The 24521-nt window shown below is 50.4% G+C and overlaps 1 protein-coding gene across 1 annotated transcript in view; it reads right to left on the reverse strand.

Moving 5' to 3' along the window:
• The window catches only part of ARHGEF4 (Rho guanine nucleotide exchange factor 4), a 113600-nt gene that overhangs the window by 15612 nt on the left and 73467 nt on the right, over positions 1 to 24521 (reverse strand). Inside the window, 1 exon segment of the mRNA XM_064720571.1 lies at positions 1770 to 1949. Coding sequence (XP_064576641.1) covers positions 1770 to 1949 — 180 coding nt within the window.

Consider the following 24521-nt stretch of genomic DNA (forward strand, 5'->3'; position numbering starts at 1 on the left):
GACTTACCACTTGATACAAATACACCTACATATAAAACACAGTGCATACCCTCCCTTGCCAGCACAGGCACAGAGTACATTTACTCACAGCTGAAGTTAATTCACTCACTGCTGAAGCCCTGGTCCTCCTTTTCTGTGAGCAGGACATCGGCAGCCCTTAAACTCAGAGCTCGGCCTGAAACTCAGATGTGGAGTGACAGAGTCCTGCAGTCTGAGCCGAGCCTCCAGACACACCAGCCCTCCCTACAGTGAGCCTGAGCCAGGAGTAATTAGCAGGAAATCTTCAGCTGGATGCTTGAATAAGTGTTGTGATTCCTCTGTTAAAAGAATTTCTGACTGCATCCCTAATGCCTAGTGCTAGTCTGCTTTACTCTGACAAGTTTTTGCCAGCCAGGACAATTCAATTTAGCAATAACATGAAAGAAAAAAATTCTGTGTTTTCATTGCAAGAAAAAGCAGTGCTGAGGTCTTGGTAATCTTATTTGCAAAACATTCCACTGTTTGTGTTAATTATGCAGCCGAGACTATCCCCAGCAACCTGGAACAAAGCATTTCAAAACCGCCCCCCTTCTGCAAGGACGTTTGCTACAGACACCGGATGACCTCGCGTCACCTCCTTTCATGCTCCACCTGGTGTCGGGTCACTTGTGATCTGAAGTGACCTGGATAAAGAGCTAAAGGGCTGAGAATCTCTGCCCTCGGGCACCTCAGTGCCTTTGCAGGCTGAGGAGCCTGTCCCGAGCTGGGCAAGGCTGTCAGGCACCCACAGCGACAGGAGAAAGGGAAAAAGCCTTTCTCCTCCCAGCGGGACAGGAGCACAGCAGTCACCCCCTCCCGCACTCCTGCTTCCCCTGCTTGCCCTGATGTGCTTCAGAAAGCTCTGCTGGAGATGAAGCTCTGCAGGGTGCTGGCTGCTCTGCACAGCTCCTCTGTGCAGAGCTCTGGTGGGCTTTGAAGCTGGCACCAGGGGACAGCCTTGTCTCACATTGCCCCGGATCACTGCCCAGACATTTCTTGGGTTTTTCTCCTCCACTTCTTAGTGCCTGGCTGGCACTAAAAACAGCCCAGCAGCCTGAGGAGGTGCATGTGAGTGAGGTGGGTGCATCCTTTGGCCGTGGCACTGCACTGGCCCCCGCAGCAGCTGCAGAGAGGTGCCTTTGGTGCCACGCTCATCTCCATTGTCTAAGTGGGCACTGGAGTGAAGAATCCAGGGATCTGCATCAGGGATTCCTCCAGGAGAGCACTGCTTGCTGCTGGAAGTGGATGCCATGTGCTTGGGCACAAATCAGCCAGGGTACAGATGGGTAAGCAGGAGCAGGCTAACCAGCAAACAGGGCAGCTGCCCAGCTGGCACAGCTCAGCTCAGCTCTGCTCCAGTCTGGAGCTGAACCTTTTACCCTGATTTACTCATGTACAGGGACTTCTCCCCACTGGTGGGATGCAGTGCAGTGAAGCTGTGTGTATCTCTGTGAAAGCAGGGGATGGATCCATGTGGCAGCAAAACCAAAAGGGTTATTGATGGATTAAAAACAACAGAAGTGCCTCAGAATGGTCATGTAGAAATTAGAGCCTCTCCTCCCCCAAAAGGTGGTGGGATCAGCCCAGGAGGGCACCCTGTACTGTAGCCCCTTGTAGAGGAATACAAACAAGACATGCTGAACCATCCCTAGCAGTGAAAATCCTGTGGAGTCACCACAGAACATTAAACCTGGAGAAGGACAAACACGTGCTGCTCATGGAGAGGGCACAGAGAAAGATGAAGATCTTACCCGAACAAAGCTGGCTGGGAACCAGCCTTCACTGTCCAGAATCCTGCCCCACCACCACTCCTTGTTGGTGGCATCCATCACTTCGATGACATCTCCAGCCTTGAATCCCAGCTCCTGGTCATCCATGGTGACGTGGTCCCAGAGCGCCTCGGCGTACACCACGCTGCCATCGCTGATCAGCTGCAGGCACAGAGACACAGGGTCAGTCCCTCAGGGCAGCAGCACCCCGTGCCAGCCTGGCTGCAGCCCTGGCACAGCCCTGGTACCTTTGTGCCCCATGAGCAATGAGGAGTGGCTGCAAGGCTGGCAGCTGCTTTGCCCTCACTTGCATTTTTCTCCTTTCAGAATTATTGTGCCAGAGTATGAACCTGCATACACAGAAGTTTCATTTTCTTTTAAAAAGAAAGAAAAATCAGTTCTTTATACAGAACTGATAATGGCCCATTGCATCTTGTGCCCCAAAGTCTGCTACTGATCCTTACAGTAATAGAGAATCAAGATGATCCACTTGAATCAAGACGCGTCAATTAAGTACAGAAGAATTATTTAAAAAATTAAGTCTCAAGGAAATTTTATAAGATGCTTAAATAATAAGAAGGTGTGGCAGGAAAAAAATCCCTAGTTTTAGCCCAAACTCATTTTCTGTATCAAATCAATACTATTCTTAAGGACTGAACTGATATTATCAACAGCATTTATTCAGAATCACTGGCACACACTATGTTTACCACCATAAAAACATAAATTCTGGTATTCCATCCTGCTGGCTTTGCCTCAGCCAGCAAACAAGGCTGTTTCCCATCAGTGAAAGAGGTTTTCAACTGTATTTCCTGGGGAAGCCTATGTTGCAAGAGGGACTCCTCTCTCCTTGATGAACTGAGAGTTGATTATCTGAAGGGTGGTGATGAATGAGAGTTGATTATCTGAGGGAGGGGGTAACTGGATTGAGAATCCAAGGTTCTGTTTCATGTGGTGGTGGAAATTGGGGGGGAGGAGGAGGAATGTTTTTGGAAGGTTTTCATTCTGAGTTCTGTGTGTTCCCTTTTTTCATATTGTAAGTTAATAAAGTTCTTTCTTTTATTCCTAAGTTGGAGCCTTGCTCTATTTCTGGTCACATCTCACAGCAGACACTGGGGAGAATATATTTTATACATGGGGGCACTGGCATTGCACCAGCATCAAACCATGACAAAGCCTCAGTGGTTCCTTGTTTGTGGAGGATGCTCTGGCGCTGCCAGGGCAGCTCTGCTTTGGAAAGCCTTCAAATAAAACCTTGAGCATCAATATTTAGAGACAGCAAAAACAGGGAGGTGGTGGAGTCCCCATCCCTGGGTGTGTTTAACAAAGCCTGGATGTGGCACTGGGTGCCAGGCTTTAGTTGAGCTGTTGGGGCTGGGCTGGATTTGATGATCTTGAAGGGCTCTCCCAACCTGGTCATCCTGTGATTCTGTGAAAAAGCATTCAGAGGCCTTGGAGCTACTCTGGAATGGGGAGCCTGAAGCCTGTAAGGTGGTTAAAGGTTGCACTTAAGATGCTCAAAATAAGACTCCTGGAGAGTTTGAAGCAATTATACTGAGGAACAACAGTTATTTACTGCATGGCCCATAGAGGCCCCACTGTAGGAAAAACAGGACCCCCAACAATTGAAAACTCAAACCCAAACCAAAGCCATGTGTCTGGAAGCTGCAAGGGGGCTCTGAGCTCAGTGATGCCTGGAGGCACTGCTGACCATCCCCACCCCAGCTGTGGCCAGGTAACACCTGGGGGTGCTCCAGGGGGGTCTCTGTCCCCTGCTGGCCACCACAGCAGCAGTGCCTGATGCCACTGGTTTATCAGGACAGTGTCCCTTGGATTTCCACAACTCCACTGCACACTCACAGAGCTCCCAGGGCCTGAGTGTGCCTGGGACTGCCTGAACACCAAGGATTTTCCCAAGAGGATGGAGTGCATACTGGAGTTCTGCCAAAAAGGACTTGGCCATTGTGGAGTGGCAGTGAAGGTCTGTTTTTCTCCAGGAAAATGGTGCAATGATGAATTATGGGAAGACAACAGGAGGACAGTATGGGAGGCACACAGGAGAAAGAGAGAAGCTGCAGGAAAGCCAGTGTCCCTGGTCGGTGTGACAGTGACACCACAGAACACAGGGCATCGCCACCCTTGGCCCTTGGCTGCTCAGTCACCCAGAGCTCTCCCCTGCTCTGGGTCACTGCTGCTGCCTCTCACAAAGGGGAGATGCACGTTGGGAAAGAACTCAGCACAATCATCAGCTGAGTAAATCAGAAGAGGGTTAACGAGGCATTTGAAAGCAAATTGAAATGCATTCTGCCTTTGGATAGCTAATGGCCCCTCACTGAACCAGAAACAGCTTAATGCAGTGTTTCCATTCTGACAGAAATAACAGTGTGATGGGGAAGGAGAGGGTGAGAGTTCCCACTTATCTACACAGCCAGTGTAGCCAGAGCTAGGTGGGATGCACTGATGCTGTAATTGTGAAAATAGGGGATGGATCCATGTGGCAGCAAAACCAAAAGGGTTATTGATGGATTAAAAACAACAGAAGTGCCTCAGATTGGTCATGTAGAAATTAGAGCCTCTCCTCCCCCAAAAGGTGGTGGGATCAGCCCAAGTGAGTGCATCCACACTAATGCACACAGGATGGGAAACAAACAGGAGGAGCCCAGGGCTATGGTGTGGAAGGAAAGCTGGGATACAGCTGCCACCACAGTGGGATGATTCTCACCACTGGAGCGCTGCAGGGTGGCCATAAACCCTCCAGAAGGAGCAGCCATGGAAGGAGAGGCAGTGGGGGAGCTCTGCATGTGAGGGAGTGTTTTGATGATGGTGATGGCAGGGCTGTGTCCCCCCCTCTGCTCTCTGGTGCCAGTGACAGGACCCACAGGAATGGCCTGGGGCCACGGCAGGGCAGGTTTGGGCTGGATATATCAGGAAAGGTTCTTTCCCCAGAGGGTGTGGGGCACTGAACAGCATCCCCAGGGTCACAGCCCAAGGCTGCCAGAGCTCCAGGAACATTTGGACAACACTGTCAGACATAGGGGGGAATTCCTGGGGTGTCTGTTCAGGGCCAGGAGTTGGACTCTGATGATCCTTGTGTGTCCCTTGCAACTCTGGTGCCCTGTGACACCACCCATTGACAGCCCTGCCCATGAGGGGACACGGGCAGGATACTCTGTGATTCTCTAAATATATTTATCCATGATATATTTATCCATGAGGGGATTGAGTGCACCCTCAGTAATTAAGATGTTTTAGCTCTTTAACATAAAGCAGTGACAACTAGAGTAGGGAAGAGAGTGGATGTAAAAGTGTGTTTTTCCAGACTTGGCTCTCAGATTTCAGCCCCAGAAGAGCAGCTGGGCCCTGGGTGAGAGCAGTGTAGCCACTCTCACAAAGGGCTCTGCTGCTGCTTTGGGCAATCCATTTGCTCTGGGACTGCAGGGAGTGACTGCACAGCACAAGCTGAGCCCCACAAGCAGCTCCTCCTGCTGCAGGGAGCTGTCATAGACACATTTTATGGAAAATCCTTTCCTTAGGATTTTTCCTCCTGAGAAGCTGGGAGGCCTCAGGAACAAAATGTAAACAATGGTTATCTGCTGCTGTGGAATGCAACAGGTGCATCTGTGATTGGTCTCATGTGGTTGTTTCTAATTAATGGCCAATCACAGTCAACTGCTTGGACTCTCTGGTCAGTCACAAGATTTTATTATCATTTCATTCCTTTCTATTCCTTGCTAGCGTTCTAATTGAATCCTTTCTTCTATTCTTTTAGTAGAGTTTTAGTATATAAATTTCTTTTGATATAATATATATAATAAAATAATAAATCAGCCTTCTGAAACATGGAGTCAAGATTCTCATCTCTTCCCTCGTCCTGGGACTGTCACACCTTGGTAATGTGATGAGAAGAAAAGAGGCCAAGGCTGAGCCAGCATTCACAGCACAGAGGGCTGACACACCCAGCTCACAGAGCCACATGGTTCTGCTCAGGCACTGAAATCCACAGGGCTGGGTAGGGAATCCTCAGCTGGTGTTTTAATCCATCCATTAATATTAATACCTTGCATTTTCTCTATTCAACAACAGCCATACTGTGGATATGACTTAGAAAATACAGGAAGTCACAACTGTGGGATCACCAGCCTGGCACTGCCAGTTCTCAGGCAAAGGAGTAAATAAATTACACCTGAACAACAGGCCAGGATTTGTTTAACTGACAGCCAACACCATGTTTCTGGGGAGGAATGATCTATAAAGCATGAAATAAAGAGCAAACAAACATTTCAGTGTTCATGGGATGATCTCAATTAATGTAATAGAGCAGCACTGCACACACCTTCATGTGCTCAGGCTGCCAGGGCCCCCTCCCTGCCCAGCTCCTCCTGTGCTGGTGGCACCCCAGGGTGGGCAGGGCAGCCTGGGAGCTGAGCAGGGAGCAGGGATCGGGGAGCAGGGAGCTGAGCAGGGATCAGGGATCAGGGATCGGGGAGCAGGGATCGGGGAGCAGGGAGCAGGGAGCAGGGAGCAGGGATCAGAGAGCAGGGATCAGAGATCAGAGAGCAGGGAGCAGGGAGCAGGAATCAGGGAGCAGGGAGCTGGGATCAGGGAGCAGGGAGCTGAGCAGGGATCGGGGATCAGGGATCGGGGAGCAGGGATCAGGGAGCAGGGATCAGGGATCAGGGATCGGGGAGCAGGGATCAGAGAGCAGGGATCAGGGATCGGGGATCAGGGATCGGGGAGCAGGGATCAGGGAGCAGGGATCGGGGAGCAGGGATCGGGGAGCAGGGAGCAGGGAGCTGAGCAGGGAGCAGGGACCAGGGATCAGGGAGCAGGGAGCTGAGCAGGGAGCGGGGAGCAGGGAGCTGAGCAGGGATCGGGGATCAGGGATCAGGGAGCAGGGAGCAGGAGCAGGAATCAGGGAGCAGGGAGCTGAGCAGGGATCAGGGAGCTGAGCAGGGAACAGGGAGCAGGGAGCAGGGAGCAGGGAGCAGGGAACGGGGAGCAGGGAGCAGGGAACTGGGATCAGGGCTCTGCTCCTCTGTGCCCCACCTCAGGCTGTGCCTTTCTCTGCTATTTCCCACTGTGTCCAGTCCAGCAGAAACACCCAGCACACCCAGGCCAAGAGCCCCTCTCCCAGAGCAGCTCAGGGCCAGGATTTCCTGTGCATTTCCATGGCACAGGAGCAGCCAGGGTGCCCCAGGGCACTGCAGCAAGGAGAGCTGCCCCAGCTGGGGGCACAGCACTGCCCCATCCTCCCCAGGGCAAGGTGCCACAGGGAAACAGGGGCAGGACTCTGCAGCAAGGGAGAGAAATCATTGAGAGAGGCTTCATAAAACCAGGCCTGCTCTCCTGGAATCACTGCCTGGCCTTGTCAAAGCCAGCATTTGCAAGTTGCCATGTGAAAGCAATCCTGGTGTGAGCAGTTCATTAACATAACAATCTATTTCTGGGTAAAAAAACCCAACTTGTACCTGTATAAACTGTTTTTGCATCATCCGACAGAAAAATGAAAACTGTCTTTTACAAACAACTTGCCTGCATGTATACAGAGTCTGAGTGACCAATCAGTACAGAACAACAATTTGTTACTGACCAAAAAAGTAATTGGCAAGAAAGCTCCTGACCAACTGAGTCCCACATGAGGTCTGTAATACTGAATAAAAGGAGTTATGTGAATAAAGAATGGCCTTTTCCCACCATGGAGAAAATGGAGTCCTGTGTGATTTATTCCCTTAGGACTCTCCCACCCCAGGAAGGATAAAGCACAGCAGCAGCTAAAAGGGTTTTGGCACAATGTGTTTGAGGTGGCACCACCTCAGCTCTGCAGAGGGAGGGGCTGGAGGGAAGGGGATGCTCACCCTGCCAGGCACCTCCTCACCTCAGAGGGCTCAGCTCACCAACCTTTGATCTTTGCAATTAAAGCAACGTTTGGAAAACAACTAATAATTTCCATGTGAAACAACATTTATGTGCTGGCTTTGTAATGTCAAGGACAACTCAGTACATGCTCTTGAAGAGGCCCAAACAAGTGTAGAGGAGGGAAAAGTGAGAGAATGCAAACCAGCCACCCCACAGCTGCTCCTGCAGCTGGCATGGGGAAAACAATCAGAAATCAACTTTTTTCTTTGTTTATAAAACATCTAACTTTGTAGACAGCAGCATTTGCAACCCAAAGGCAGCACTAGCCCAGATGTTTGAATCTGAAAGCTGAGGGCAGCTCTGTCACTGCCCTGGCCTTGGTGTGTCCCAGCCCCTGCTCCAGCCCTGCCTGCTGCAGGGGGAAGGCACTGGGGAAGGCACTGGAGCTGAGGCCTTGGCGTGGCCACCTAGAGCAGAGGCTGGACAAGATCCAGAGAATAAAGTGGGGATTTATTAAAGGCCTCAAACAGGTTCACCTTGGGCAGCCACAGCCTCCCAGGGGCCACACCCAAGCTGGACAATGGGCACTAGTTTTTCAGACAACTTAAGTTTGGTCCATTTACATATCATTCTGCAATTACAGCCTCAGATAAAGAAGTAATTTACCCCCAGTTTGTTCCCTCCCAATTCACTTTTTTGTACTTTCTGGGCCTGAGGCTGTGGGGTATCCTTGGTTCCCAGGCCCAGAGGGATTGTTTTGTCTGACAAAATGTGAAGACAGTAACTCACACTCTGTGTGGAGTTTGGAGTGATGCGCTGATGCACTACAGGATCTGAAAATATAAAAGCTGCAACCCTGAGGCACCAGGGCAGCTCCTCCCGTGGCACAGATGGAGGGGAGGGTTGATGGATGGCTCCTCCAAGCAGTGTCTGCACAGAGGCTGCCAAGGAGGAGGCACAGCCAGGGCTGGTGCACAGAGCTGCCCCAGATTGAGCCCATTCTGTGTGGGCAAACAGACCTGGCATGCCAAGGCCCATGCCAGGGCTTGTTGGCATTGCAGCTCCTTGTCCCTGTCTGTCTCAGGCTGGACACCTTGACATAATTACCTTGTATGTCCTGGTCTTGTTTGCACAGGATCTCCAGGCAGAGCTAGCAGAGATAAAAGATCTCAGCAATTTACAGAAGGAGGGATGAAGATGCATTCAGGAAATATTTATCTTTGAGCTACTTGTTTCTATTTGAATAAAATTTGAATAGCTTTCTCTTGACAATGCCAAATACACTGGATCATGCAGAGCCAAAAAATAAACCCAGGAGCATCAAAAGAACTGGGAAAAGGGAAGATCAGGGGGAAGGTACCAATGGAATGGAATTTATTTTCAGCTCTGTGACCCTAAAACATACATGTTCCACAGAGAGCTCCTAAACCCAGCCCTTCCTGGTGAGCTGAAATGGTTGCCATGAAGCCTGTGCTCATTGCCTGACCCCCTGAACTCGTGTGGAACAGACTGAAGCTGAACTGCTCCAGCACACCCAACACCTCAGCCCTGCAGCAGCCCTGACCCCAGAGGCAAAGCCCTCCCACAGCTCCAGTTCCTACAGCAGCCACTTTGCTTCCAGAGCTTCTCCCCTGCCTCTCACATGCAAGGTGCAGCAGAGGAGTGGGAGAAAAAAATTACTTACACAAATGCCCCACATTGTGCTACATTCACACAAATACTTATTTTCTCTGAATATGAGCAGAAGGCAAAGCTGGCCTCTGCCTTGAACTGAACCCATGGGATAGTTTTGAAATTGCCACAGAATTCACAGAATGACTCGGTTGGAAGAGACCTTCAAGATCATGGAGTCCAACCCAGCCCCAACAGCTCAACTCACCCCTGGCACCCAGTGCCACATCCAGGCTTTGTTAAACACACCCAGGGATGGGGACTGCACCACCTCCCTGGGCAGAACATTCCAGAACTTTATCACTCTTTCTGTGAAAGCTTTTTCCCAATATCCAGCCTGCATTTCCCTTGGCACAGCTTGAGGCTGTGCGCTCTGGCTGTGTCAGTGCTGCTGCAGACAGAGCCCAGCCCCAGGTGAGCACAGGCCCCTTTCAGGAGCTGTGCAGAGCGATGGGGGCAGCCCTGAGTCTCCTTTTCTGCAGGCTGAGCACCCCCAGCTCCCCCAGGGGTTCCTCTCAGGGTTTGTGTCCCCAGCCCCTCTGGATGTGCTCAGTGCCCCAAGGCCTTTCCCAAGCTGAGGGGCCAGAGCTGGACACAGCACTCAGGGTGTGCCCTCACAGTGCCCAGTGCAGGCACAATGCCCTCCCTGCTCCTGCTGCCCACACCATTCCTGATCCAGGCCAGGCTGCCATTGGCCTTCTTGGCCACCAGGGCACACTGCTGTCCTGACAGCTTGTTCTTGCTTCCTCTCAAAACTTCCAGCTTCACTGTCCAATGATGAGCAACAGAGATGAAATTTATCTCACAGAGCGCCTTTCATGTGAGCAGCAGGCACTGAGTCTGTGTGAGTTATCTGGATTGGCCCTCAGAGCATCCCCTGGTGGGGAGACAGGCACCCCAGGGAAGGGCTCACCCCTCTGGTGAGCTAACCCAGCTCCGGGGCTCCCTGCAGGAATTTGGGCTGTCCCTGCTCGGCTGGACTTGCTGCTGCTGCCTGCAGGGTACAGAACCCCAACCCGGCTGTGCAAACACTCCAGTGCCGCCTGCTGCTCCTCTGCCCATGTGCCAGGGCACCAGGAGCCCTCTGTGCCCGTGTCCCCTCATGGCAGGGCTGTCAATGGGCAGTGACACAGGGCACCAGGAGCCCTCTGTGCCCGTGTCCCTGTGGGCAGGGCTGTCAATGGGCAGTGACACAGGGCACCAGGAGCCCTCTGTACCCGTGTCCCCTCATGGGCAGGGCTCATGTCACTGCTCCATTCACAGCCCACACGCTGTGCCCCTGCCAAGCCATGCCCTTGGCATTTGCTGCCCTTTGCCTGCACTGGAAGCTGCATATTTCTCAGCAGAGATTTTAGAGACCGATTAAGGGTAGTGGAGGACTCTCAGGCATTTACCAAGCACTGCAGATCTCCATTCAAAATATTTTAATTTGACACTGATTCTCCTTAACAAATGTAAAATGTCAGTCAACAAAGATCTTAATCCAGCTAAGCGTGCTACACTGATATTGCACAGTGCTGCTTTTTTAATCAGTGCCTGTAGTTAAACTCCTCATGTGACATCTAGTACAGCTGCCTCCATTTACCAAACATTCAACATTTGTCATCACATTTGTCATCACTTTATTTGGTAAGAACTATTTTCCACAAAACCATTATGACTGGCATTAATTACATTATTCCCTTTTATTGCTATCATCTGAGTCCTGATTCCCCTCAGAAGTGATTTAAACAGATGGGAGGGGGAGGAGGGTCTCCCTGCAGCAGGCAGGGAGAGGCTGTGAAATCTGCAGTGCTGCAGGGGTCAGAGCTGTGCTTGGTGCTGAGTGACCCTGGGAGTGAAGAGTTTGGCCTGAGAAAGCTCTGCCAGGGGTGCCCATCCCCTGGCTGCCATTAAAGGGGATCCCTCAAACCCCAGAGTGATGCAAGAACCTCCCAGTTCCTCACCTATAATGGGGCAGCTGATTATTACAATGCAAAACAAAACAACTTGAAAACTGCTTTCCACCATTTTGCTTTTGGCTGAAATAACTCAGACAAGTGCTTATGAAGGAGAGGGGACAGTCACCTGCAGCTGAGGAGGACACCTATATTGTATTTGCAGGGAATGCCCCAATGAAGGCAGGAATGATGAATCTGATTCCATGTTCTCAGAAGGCTAATTTATTACTTTATTATACTATATTATATTAAAAAATACTAAACTATACTAAAGAATACAGGAAGGATACTTACAGAATGCTAAAAAGATAATAATGAAAACTCCTGACTCTTTCCAGAGCCCTGACACAGCTTGGCCCTGATTGGCCAAAGAGTGAAAACAACTCCCAGCAGAATGCAATGGAACAATCACCTGTGGGTAAACAATCTCCAAACACATTCCACATGAGCACAACACAGGAGAAGCAAATGAGATCAGAATTGTTTTCCTTTTCTCTGAGGCTTTTCAGCTTCCCAGGAGAACAATCCTGGGCAAAGGGATTTTTCAGAGAATGTGAATGCCACACACCTAAATCACCCTGACCCTGGCATTGCCCCCAGGATTGCACCCATCACTCTCCCCTGGCCTGTCTGTCAAGGAGCCTGCTAATTTGGGGAACTAAGATCCATAAGTTTTGGCATAAGGAAAAACCAGGAGCAAAGCCCTTCTCAAGGCTTTAGGTAACTCTGCAGCAGGCTCTGTGTGTGTCACATTTTATAGCTGCACACTGCAGTAGCTGGTAACATGTACAGTCAGTAAAGCTGAAAAGCAGCTTCCATTTTAACCTGTCAAACAATTTTCCAGAGGACATTTGTTGAAAATTCTGTGTATAACACATTTATTTTCTGGTATAAGTGAAATGTATTTTCACTCTTTCTAAACAAGTAGGTACAATGCTGAGTGACAGGGTGACAAAATGGCAACAGAAATCCAAATGTAACACAAACAGTATCTAACACAAGTGGCTGACTAAATGAGCTGCTCCTCAAGAAGGTCCTTGCAGACCCATTTAGGAAAACATCAGCCCTCTCCATCAGGGTCAGAAGCCCAAATATCGGGAATGACTCAGAAAGAGAGAGGAGAAGCAGGCAAGGCACAAAGAGCAGCAGGAATCAAACGTGGGAAGAGTTTCTAGGCCAGCACAAGCTAAACAGACCTTGAAGCTGTAACAGAGACGGGGATGGAGGGTGGCCATGAGCTGAGGGCTCACAAAAAGGTCATTTCTAATCCAGGCTGCTGGGTGCCCAGTGAAAGCACCAGGCAAGAAGCTGGGGACAAAAGCAGGACCTTTTCCCTGTGGTGCATAATTAAGCTGTGCCACAGGCAGCACCACAGCCCAAGGCTGTGACTTTAAAAGGTGATTTTATAAAAGATTAAGTAAATGTAAGTCCTTCAAGGACATTTAAACACATCCTGTCTGGATACAGCCCAGCAAGGGCCTGAAACACACCTGGGAGGGCACACAAGGCAAAGAGCCAGGCCATGCCCAAGTCACAGCTAAAGGTGTCACTGGCACTACTCACCTGGGCATTAGGGTGGCAACATTTATCTCACAGAGCATCAGGGCATGAGGGAAAAGCACAGAAGGAAGGAAATGCTGATTGTCTGTATTACCCACGGACACAAACTGTTCTTAAAGCAGCGAGCCCTGGCACTGCCAAGCTGGCAGGCACAGCTCCATGCCATGAGGAGCAGCAACACTGGCACTCAGGTGGAAAACCAGCAGCTGCCAGCACTGTAATTACAGGGACATTAGGATGTCCCCTGGGGCAGGGCTGCTCCTCTCCTGGCCGGGACTCCTCGGCATTTCACACATTCAATGGAGCAGATCCCACACACTCACCAGCAGCCCTCAGCAGGGACACACACCTGGAGCACCATCCAACCTACACAGGGATGTGACTCCTGGCGTGCTGTTCTCTCCTCCAGAAAGGAGGGTGAAGGTGTAGCCAGGGGAACCTGGCTGTCCAGGGATAGGAGGAGTCCCTGAGCACAGCTCACAGGAGCAGGCATGTGCCACATCCTCACTCAAAATGGCCAAAAACCTCTTTGCAATTAAGAGCTCAAAGGACCTCAAAACCTCCTTAAAGGCACAAAACTTAAGTCATTCCAAAGCCCTAAATCAGCTTAAACAGCTTAAACTCATCTAAGGCCCTACAGTGTTTTAAGCATTTTAAACCCATCTAAAGCCTTAAAGTGGCTTAAGGAGCTTGAAATACTCTGAGGCTTAAAAGTGGTTTAAGATGTCTAACTTTTGGCTCAGGCACTCCCCTCCCACCCCTCACTCCTCACCCCAGGTACCCACCCAGGTACCCCAGGCAGCCCAGATGCTGCCAGAAGAGCACCTGGAAACTGTCCATGGACCCTTCTCCTGCTTTCCTTGTTTTCAAAGACTGCAGAGGTGCAAGGCCTGGGGTTGAACTCTCAGGTTGGAACAAGACTCTGACCTAGGGCTCACACAGCTACAGAGTTTGTAGTTCTGGTTTGGCTGTAGATGAAAATTGTGTCAGACTGCCTGACTCCCCACTTGACCTCACCAAGTTTTGAAGTCTGCACTCACTGCAGAGGATGAAGCAAAGCTGGTTACCACAATTTTTTGCATTTTCTGATGCCCTGATTTTAACTGTGCATCCTGGGAATGGAAATGGCCCAGAATGTTTCTGTTTGGTTGTTCACACATTTAAGAGTGATTGCTGTTGCATCCTTTTTATGCTGCCATTTCTCAGACACCCAAGTAAAAATTATTTTAATCAGAAATTGTATTTAATGCTACATATTTAACATATTTCTCTGTCATTTATGCTTTCCCCATTCTCCCCTTGCTGCAGGACTACCCTTCCTCTGTGCACTCCCACCAGCACATTCCCCTGGGATATTTCCTCTCCTTTTCCCTATCTGCAGGACAGCTCCTGCTTCCACCACTTCTCTCATTACTTAATTCTGGATTTTTCCTATCTACCTCCTCTTTTGTTTTCTCTTTCATCATCATTTCTTTGCACAAATGAGGAATATACTCTCCAGATCCCTCAGGATAATGTATCCAAACCAGTTCAGCTGTAGCTATTCTGCCACACAGATTTATTGAGGATAAATGCTGCACCCTGGCTCCTTGCAGAAGAAAGGAAAAGGAGCCAAGCAGGCCACAGGCTCTCTGCCTGCTGATGATCTTCCCCCAAAAGATACAGCAAGTTATGGAATCACTTGTAGCTTGAAGGCAAATGAATCTAAATTTGTTTTACAAATAAGGTTAAAGAAAACATTTAAAAGCAGATACAAATTGCATTGCTAACAAACCCTTCTGAATCATCCAAGCATCAGCATCAAGCCCCAAACACAGTTCACGGCTTTCCTTCTCATGTGCGTGCATGAGTTCATTGCAATGGAACACACCCCAAAAAACATGCTGAAATCATTTTTATTGCTCCTGTCTCCTGTGAAAACATCTCCCTTGCATTCAACTGTGCCAAAGTCTGTACAGCACTGGCAGGTGCTGGCAGGAGGGCTGGGCCAGCACAGATTGTTATCAGTTTCCATGATGTGGCTCTGAGATCTTCTCCCTGCCTCAAAGAACCGTGCACAGTTCAGTATCCACTTTCCTTCTTCACTTTTTCCTGAGAGAGAAACCCTGCAGGGTTTTGGTGACATAAAACTTGTAACTTCCACCACTGCCACCACCACCCATCTGCCAGGTGATCTCTGTGCCATGGTACACACACTGGGTAGATCCTTTCTGCACAGAACTAAGAACTGCTGTTTGTCCTATTGTTTGAAAATGGGGCAGAGGAAAATCTGAATAAGAGACAGAGGAGAAAAACAAAACAAGACCTTGATAATGTCTCACTGTCAGGCAAAGGAGGCTGCCTAAGCCTTTGTTTTTGGCTAGTATCTGTAAATAAAAAAATGAGCCATTTGTTTTGTAGTCCCTGCAGAAGGTACTTCAAGTTATGTACACCCTAGAAAAAACCCAAAAACACCTTTTCCTATTGAAAGTGTCCTGTGCCAGGTAAAGGAGATGTTCAGGAAGCAGCAGCTTCCTGGGATCTTCTGAGGCCCTGTACTATTCTGCTTTTGAACAAATCCATTTTCTTCATTTGTGTCACATCTACACCATCTGGATGAGGAGATTTAATGGCCTAAACAAAGCTAAGGCCTCAAACCAGAACCACACTCCTGTTTCCAAGAGCACATTGCAAACAAGTCCTCTAACTACAGGAGACCCAAGCAGCTGCTGCTCCTCCTGCAGGGCACACCTTTGGTCCAGGCAGGAAATCCCACAGCTCCTGGTGTGCACAGTGCTCATTTTTGACTCCCTGCACAGCCCTCCCACAGTGGCCTTTTGTCACCAACATATTTTCTGAAAAATCCCTTTGCCAGGAATTCTTCTCCTGGGAAGCTGGGAAGCCTCAGCTTCTCCATGTTTTGCTCCTCTGGAATGTGATTTGGAGAAATGTTTACCCAGCATGTGAATTGTTTTTAATGAATGGCCAATCACAGCCAGCTGTGTCAGACTCTCTGGTCAGTCACAGGATTTTATTATTCATTCCTTTTTCCTTTCTAGCTTTCTGATGTCTCCTTTCTCTTTCTTTAGTGTAGTTTTAGTATATAATTTTCTTTTAATATAATAATATCATAAAATAATCAATCAGCCTTCTGAAACATGGAGTCAAGAGTCTCATCTCTTCCCTCCTCCTGGGGACCCTCAAACACCACCCCAGCCTTTAGTGCAGGTAGGAAATCCCACAGCTCCTGGTGTGCACAGTGCCCATCCCTGTCCCCCTGACTCCCTGCACAGCCCTGACACCAGGACTCGTGCCTGGAAGGATCCTGGCCAGTTTCCCAGCAGGACAGAGTGGCTTTGCAGGGGCAGCTCAGTTTCAGCTGAGCACTTCCTGGTAGGACAGGCAGTGATGGGCTCCTGCCATTGCCAGCACTCCTCTCCTGGCATCCAGGGCAGATCTTCTCACTCTGTAATTAGATTATGCTTGTTATAACGAGTGCTGGCTCCTGGGCACTACAGGTGTGAACTGGGATGCTAAAAATACCAAGCCATGACTCCTTAGCAGCCTGTCTTTCCCTAATCTCCTGCTGGAACAATTTCATCTGCTGAGGTGAGGACAGCTGAGTTGGGCTGCTGCTGAGAGATCCCTGTGTAGCTGCTTGGACTCACCCAATGCCTTATCCAGTGTTTTTATTTCCACATCACATTTTCCACAGCACCACAGACACCCAACATGCCAAGAAGGGAGCAGATCATGGCTGAGAGCAAGCACAAGCAGTGGAGCCCTGCTGTGCCTGGGCAGCCTGGAGCTGCAGCAGCACAAAACCACTCAGGTACTGAGTACTACGGACCTGCCCAGCCCAGCAGGAGACAGCAACTGATCCCATTCCTAAGCTATATCCCAAACAGACACAGCACTGGACAGGCACAGGGTTCCAGCTGTGGGCCCTGTGCTGTTGGCTCCATGCCCTTGTCACCTTGGCTTTGGCCAGCTCTGGGCAGGAGGGGCTGCAGGAAGGACAGAGGGGGCTCAGGGCAGCCCTTGTGTTCCCTTTGTGCCTGCTCTGCCAGCAAGGGACAGCAGAGATTCAGGTGTGCAGAGTGAAACTGGTGCTCCCTGGAGGGGGAAGCACGCTGGAAGGGGCTGTGCTAGCGCCTCTCTCCAGAGAGGGACAAGGGGAAGACAGGACAGGAGCTGTGTGCTGCAGCTCCAGGCTGCCCAGGCATAGCAGGGCTCCACTGCTCGTGCTTGCTCTCAACCATGATCTGATCCCTTCCTGGCACGTTGGGTGTCTGCAGTGCTGTGGAAAATGTTATATGGAAATAAAAACACTGAAAAAGGCATGGGTGGGACCAGAGCCCAGCACCAGCCCCTTGCTCCAGAGGGACCAGGTCTCCTGGGTAGCTGCAAGGGAGAGCAAACTCCCCAATTTCCCTCTCTGTAGTCCTTCACCTGGCTGACTCCTCTGCTGAAAGGTTGTCCAACACCCTCTTGCTACTTTGGAAGATATTTTTCTTTCAGCACCTCCAACACAGGTGAGCTATCACATTTATCAATACAAATGCAGCAAGCTTGCATGCACACAACAGCACAGGGAAAGCCACTGTGCTGTGAGACAGGTCCACACCACCTCCTTGAGTTCCAATTCTGCCACTGCCAAACGCAGACACAGAGTGGGTGCACTGCATGTGACACCAAGAGTCATGCCTGGAGTAATCCTGGCCAAAGAACACATACAAAGATTCATATAAGACATCATTTTATTCCAGTTTGCAGCACACTCTGGAGTTAACAAGGCCAGTGACAGCATCAATAACAAGTACTCTCCCTCTAGAAATCTTTCTTCAACCTATGTAATGTGGCTTCTTTTGTTGTGTGTTAATTTTTTATTTTCTTTTCAATCAAAACACTGGAAGGAGTAATTAAAAGTAATTGTTGATGGTATCATCCTAAATGCTTACTGTGTTTCTTATCTGGCCAGCTCATGCCTTGGATTCCAAGAATAAATCACAAAGACAGCAGATACCACATATCACCACAGAAATGAGTTTAGCCTGGGAGAACAAATTAAGCAAAGATACAATCTAAAGCCCAGATCTCCCTCTGGAAATGATGTCTTGGTCTCTCCTGTTCACAGATGCTCTTTGCTCTCACAGGGCTCAAAGCAGAACAGAAGCAGAGCTCTTGCCTGTTAAATGTTCTGGTGGACTTGTCCCATGCAGGGGGCAGCAGCACATCCCTGTCTGTGTCCCTGCAGGCTCAGGGCACACCCCTGTCCCTGTCTGTGTCCCTGCAGGGCTCAGGGCACATCCCTGTCCCTGTCTGTGTCCCTGCAGCGATCAGGGCACATCCCTGTCCCTGTCTCACAGAGCACCAGAGGGCATGGGAAGAGTGCAGGCACAGCCTCACTCCTCAGGGATGAGGAGAAGGAGGAGGAGAAGGAGTGGGAGGAGAAGGAGGAGGAGATGTCCAGTGGCCACACAAGGGCCTGGCTGCCATGCCCTACTCCACAGAGCAGGGGGCATAGGGAGCCATGGGCACAGGGGGCACCAGGAGGCAGGGGGCACAGGGGGCACAGGGGGCACAGGGAGCAGGGGGCACAGGGCTCCCCAGCTGCCTTGCCCCCTGCCCTGGCAGAGCTGCTCCCTCCTGGGGCTGTGGCCCCAGTGCCAAGGCAGGGCCTGGAGTCCATGGAAGGCAATCCCAGCCCTTCTGCAGAGCTCTCCTGGCAAATAAGTGCACTGAGAGCAAGCTAGAAACACACCAGAAATGTCAGAGCCTCTTCCCTGCCCCCAGAGCTCTCCTTCCCCACTGTCCTTCTATCACCACCTACTGCACACAATTCAGGGTCCTTCACCAGCTCTGTTTTTCCTGGGCTTTATTGGCCATTGCAGCTCCTTCAGCCAAGATGTGAGGCAGGTCTGAATGGGTCACAGCTACCACCAGGCTGATGAACACTCACTGCTCACTGCAGCTTCCAGCTGAATGCATACAGCTGGAGGGGAAGCTGAGGAAGGAGGAGAACACTGAGGTCCCCATAACAAAACTTGGCACAGACACTTCAGCATTAGTCAGGTATCAAGCATTAGTCAGGTATCAAGAATCTAGCCAAGCACTGGAAAGAGGAAATTAAAATTCACCAAACATTAAGTGGAAAAGTGTTCCCAGGCTCATAGCAACCCAAGCTAACACCTGTGGCAGGCAGCATTGGGACATGTATTTCCAAAGGGTTCTCTGTAATCCTGATATTTTTCTTACTAGAATTTTTAAAAGCAAGACAAGTCTTTTTTTTTTTGCTCCCAACTATTCTGGTGCAAAATTGTCCTAAGCAGGAGTAATGCAAATTGCCCCAAGCAGGGAGGGGGAAGGCAATTTCACCAGAGGGCATATTACCCTTTCCTATACCATACTTTTCTTCCTCACTCCCCTGCACTCCCCAGAGCCCTTGAAAGAAACAATTCTTCCCTTTAGCTCTCTAGCAGTGAGCAGGTCTCCTGTTGCTGGGGAAAGCTGGGGCACTTTCCATCAGCAACTGCAATGCTTCCTGCAGAAAGCAGCTCTGCACCCCAGAGGCACCACTGCCCAAACTCACATTTGCATTCCTGGGCCTTCCCAGGTTTGGTATCCCCAGCCTAGCAGAGCCCTCCAGCAAGCAGCAGGAATAAGGCATCCCCAAACTGAGCATGCAGCAGCAGCAGAGGGGGAATGACTCCATCACCACAAGACCAGCTCCATGCTAACCAATTTTACAGGACACTTAAGAAAAAGAAGTCCCTTCCTAGGCATAGTGGAACAGGAAGGTACAGTCTCCAGTTCAGTGACACCCAAGGAACATTTCAGGGCCATGGCACTGAGCTGAACAGGAGCATGAGTTACTGGTGACCCCAGGCCCAGCCCAGGCTGGCAGACACGTGTGCTCAGCTTCCAGCTGCCCCACTGAGCCCAGCCCTGGGATTATGAATGGAGCCCAGCTCCCCTTCAGAGCTACACATGCATGTGAATAACTGCTCTTCTCATCTAACATCAGGGGTTTTTGCAGTATTTCAGGATCCAGAGCAGGCACAGCAGCACTAACTGGCAGTCCAAGCTCGGTGCCACAGTGCTGAGGCCTCTCACTACTCCCACTGACAAGGGGTGGGAGCTTCTGGACCTGAAGCACTTTCAGAACCTGCTCAAACCTTGTACAGGATTTGCCTCCATAGGCAGCTGCCAAAAGCTTTCTGTCACTGACACCTCTGAGCCCAAAGCTGCACTTTGGTCCCCCATGTGCCATTTGAGGACTGAGGCATACATTGCTATCACTCACTTGGCCTTTCCAGGAAACAATCCTTTCTCCACCTTATGCCATTCCATTCTGATTCCAGCAGAAGCTAAGACCTCAGTAAAATTTAGAGGCAAGAGAAAACAGATTTGTTTGAAAGCCAAGTTGTGAGCTGTAGTTAGCTTTTGGTTTTGTTCATAGTGTCTTCAGAAAATGACATAGACTGGATGGCTTTGGTGGCTGTTATCACAATGGCTAGATAATAGAATTTATAGCCTAGTTTGAGGTTTTTAATAATTCAAAACTGTTCATCTGCATAAGAGATTCCCAGAGTACTGCAGGGGGCTGGGGCCTACTGCTGCCCCACACCAGAACTGCAAGAGAGAGTTCTCTCTCAGGGAAAAGATGTTCTGCACCTCAGGTGTGACAGAAAGGAGCTCCACAGGCACAAATTCCATACTAAAGGGACATGGTTTTGTACGACACTAATGCATTACACAAGCACATAAATAACTGATACAGAGTACATCACTCATGATGACAGAGACAACACCACCATCCAGCCTTTCTCAACACCAGATCAGACTCCAGGAGCCATAAATATTCAGGTCTGAAAGAACTGCAGTAGCCTCAACCATTAGTGCCAGCAAACATACTGCCCTTGTGAAAGCTGTACTTAAATTGCAGATTACCTAACACACAAAATGAAGGATCCTGCTGAATTTTAAGGGCTTGCATCTTTTGCAGTCTTCTGCACAAAAGCAAGCAGTGTCATTAAGAACAGTGCACCGTGCCTTCCTCTCCAGTCTGTCTTCCTCCAGGGATGGGTCTCCTCCAGTGCCATCAAGCCGAGGGTTGCTCCACTGGGTGCCAATGCCAGTGTGGACGTGCTGTGCTGGGCAGGGAGCTGGGAACATCACAGAGGTGGGCAGGCCTGCATGGGGCAGGCAGAGCAGGCCTGCATGGGGCAGGCTGCCTCGCTGCCCTTGCCTCCCAGCCTCCCACAGGAGCTCTCCCGGCGCTGCTGCCCCACTGGGCACGACTGCCCCGGCCCGGGGTGAAGCAGTGGCCTGCAGTCAGTGTCCTGTGCCGCGGCTGTGCCAGCCATTTTGATACATACAGCTGATAAGCACTGAGGTATCATCAAGGAAATGGGATTAAAGCCAACAAAACCCTTCTTCCACACTGCTGCAGCGATTATTCAGCCTGAATTGCTGATGGACTCTATTAATCAATCTCTTTGGCTAATTGGGCATTACTCATGGCACAGCACAGCGCAGTGCTCACAGTGACAGAGCAGCGGAGGCGTTACAGGCTTCAGCTTCTCCAGCAGGTGTTTACATGGAGCTGGTCCTTGTGCAGGGGCTCCTTACAGGATGGCTGTCCCTCTGCAAACAAAGCAGCACCACTTCGGGCTCCTCCAGGGCTCACAAGTGCTACGTGCAGGCACGGAATCCTCATGGCTAGGAATCAAGGCTGATTAGTGCCACGGAGAGGTTATGATTAAGCAAGTTGGCTGTGTTATGTCTCTCCCTTTCTCTTGTTTACCTGGGATCCAAAGCGCAAGGCACAAGTGATGACAGGAGGAGAGTGAGGGGAGCAGGGTGGGGAAGGAGCTGATGATTAAAAACACGGGAGGAATACTCTGAGACACACAGTCACCGTAACAGCAGACAAGCAGACCAGAGGCAGACAACGACAAGCTGACCTGCTGATTTGTTGCCCAGTCCTGGAAAACCCCATGCACCACAGTCCTCCTTCAGTGAAATGCCAAAAGAAACATCAGCACCACGTTGACGATGATGAGGAAGAGCAGGATGACAAAGACCACAACCCGCTGGGTCTCCGGGTTCATGTTGCAGCGGAGGAAAGTGTGAAGCGCACTCCATTTGTGCTTGCTTCTGTCGGGGACCTTTGCCATGGCTTCAGCAAAAAAAAAAAAAAAAACCAAAAACAAAAACCAAAAAAAACCCAAAAGGAATAAAACAGCCTAAGTGCCTGCCAGGGCAGGATGGGGCAGAGGGCTGTGAACAAAAGCTGTTTGCAGCTGGCAGCAGCAGAAGTCCAATGGGCTCGGCACGGCCGCAGCACGTGTGCCGAACGCCCCCTCAGCTCAGGGCCGGTTCGTCAGCAGATCCCCGGCGTTCCGCGGCCCCTGTGCCCACGGAGCCGTCGCCATCTCCGGCAGCAGGAGGACAGCGGGTTCCTTGTGGCGGAGCTCCGCAATCCGGCGGCGGTGTCGGCTTCCCAGAGAGCGGCGCCGCGATTCGCTGCGCTCCGTCTCCAGGATACACCGGGCCCTGGCAACGCGGGCCGAGCCGCCTCTGAGGAGTCTCTTAAGGAGGGTCAGCGCGGGATTAGCGACGCTTCTCTAAATCCTCCCGCCGCCCTCAGAGCGGGCCGGCAAGGGCCGAGTGCGGCCACAAGGGAATGCCCGGCCAGAAGGGATTGCCCGGCTCGGTGGGGCCGGCCCTGCTCGGGTGAGGACACGGGCGGCTTCCCGCGCACCTGAGCCAGCAACAGGTGCGGGTGTGGGGAGGGGGATGGCAGATCCAGCCCTGCCTCTGCCCTGTAGCCCAGCAGATCCAGCCCTGCCTCTGCCTAGCAGCCCCACAGATCCAGCCCTGCCTCTGCCCAGCAGATCCAGCCCTGACTCTGCCCAGGAGCCCCGCAGTAGCAGGTTCTGCTGGCCTCTGCCTTCCGCTTCCCGGCAGCATCCTGAAGCCAGAAAGTCGAAAGGACTTGGCTCCCTCTGCCAATGTCTCTGTGGGCCTGAGTCACTGCAAATCTCCACATCTCTGCAATCAAAACCTCAATTCAGCTCTGCAGAGCCCTAAATGTGCTTTTATGAACTCAGCTTTTGCTGCTGGACTGCAAAGTTCACCGAGTACCAAGCTGCCCTGCCTCTGGTGCACTCACGGATGCCCCAGCTAATATTTCCCACCCTTGGTGGGCCAGGAACAGGGAACAGGAACAGGCAAAAGGCACTCACTCATCCTTGGAAGGCTCAGGGATAGATCATGGAGAGCACCCAGCACAGGCCCAGGACTGCACCTTGGGAATAATGCTGTCACTCAGAGTAAGAAGTGAGCACATCCCAGCCTCAAATGCCTGCACACACACAAAGCCCTGCTGCAGTCCCAGAAGCTGCTCAGTGACCAAGGCTTCAGGGAATGAGCTATTCAAGAAACTCCCAGTCTAATATTAGATAAAATAGAAAACAAAATGCATGCCTTCATTTTTCATCAAAATGAAGTCCACTGCAGCCCTTTTGTTTCCTCTAGCCAGCAATGCACAGCCCACCTCTTACTCCACAGCAATTGCTTCCCAGGAGAGGAGGAGGACTCAGAATTCAGATCCTTCATTGACAGGAGGCAGCCTCTCATCTTCCAGTTCTCACTTCCACCACACATTCCCCCTTGTGAAACTGAGGGATACAAATCCAACAATCCTGATACCAAAATGGGCTCAATCCAGACCTTGGATTTAGGGCTGCGTGAGACTGGAGCTGATGGAGGATGGAGCTATCCAGGAGGATGACTCTGCACTTTACACACACATTTCCAACGTGGCCACACACATTCCTAGGGGCCGGAACAGAACACAAGGTTTCCCCCAAACATCCCAACTGCTGAACACCTCTGGTGGCCTCCATCTCTGGGAAGGGCCATGTGGGAGCAGCCACACAACCTGCGTGCAAATGGAACACTCTCAGCTTCTCTCACAACTGAGAAACAAACAAACAAAAAACTGTTTTTTTTCAGGTGTCAGCACATCAAAGCCCGTGGTGTTTCTTGGGGATCTGTACAGCTCCTGGAAAACAGCAGATAAGATATTTAAATGGGAAATGGTTTAAGAGCTAAGGCCAGTGGTACTTTCCTTTAATTTTGGAGTGTTTTCCCCCAGATTGCACCAACCTCAGCAGGGGCTATAGAGAAAGGGCAGTCAAAACTTCCATTGTCTCCTTGTGCTTCTGCAATGTTTAAGATAGCTTTCTTAGTCATAATAAAATCAAATCAAGAATTATTTCAGTTTCTTGCTTCTGACCACAAAGATCCTGCAAATCTCCTGGTTTTAGCCCAAATGTAGAACCAGGAGAATGATGTACAGGATGAGGTCTTGTGCTCTCAAAGCAGCTTCAAGACCTGTAGGAAAACCCCACAAACAGATCCTGCTGGGATCCACAGGCTGCCCAAGTTCATTGTGCTTGAGGTTTTGGCCTGCAGTGACTGATAACCAGCTTTAGAGCTGATAAGCTTTAAAAAACTCTTTCTCCCTGCCATGTGCATCACAGCAGAACACTACAAAGCTTGCAGACATCAATTTCCTGAAAGTTCTTCAAGTCCACAGTTGACTCACATCATTGCATCGTTCAACTCCTGGGCATTCTGCAAATCTTGTCTGGCTTTGAAGGCTTTTTATGCCTGACTGAGTTTGGACATAAGCCACCAAGCAGGATTTGGGTGG

Source organism: Zonotrichia leucophrys, chromosome 9 (genome assembly GCF_028769735.1).
Source record: "Zonotrichia leucophrys gambelii isolate GWCS_2022_RI chromosome 9, RI_Zleu_2.0, whole genome shotgun sequence".
Taxonomy (NCBI): domain Eukaryota; kingdom Metazoa; phylum Chordata; class Aves; order Passeriformes; family Passerellidae; genus Zonotrichia; species Zonotrichia leucophrys.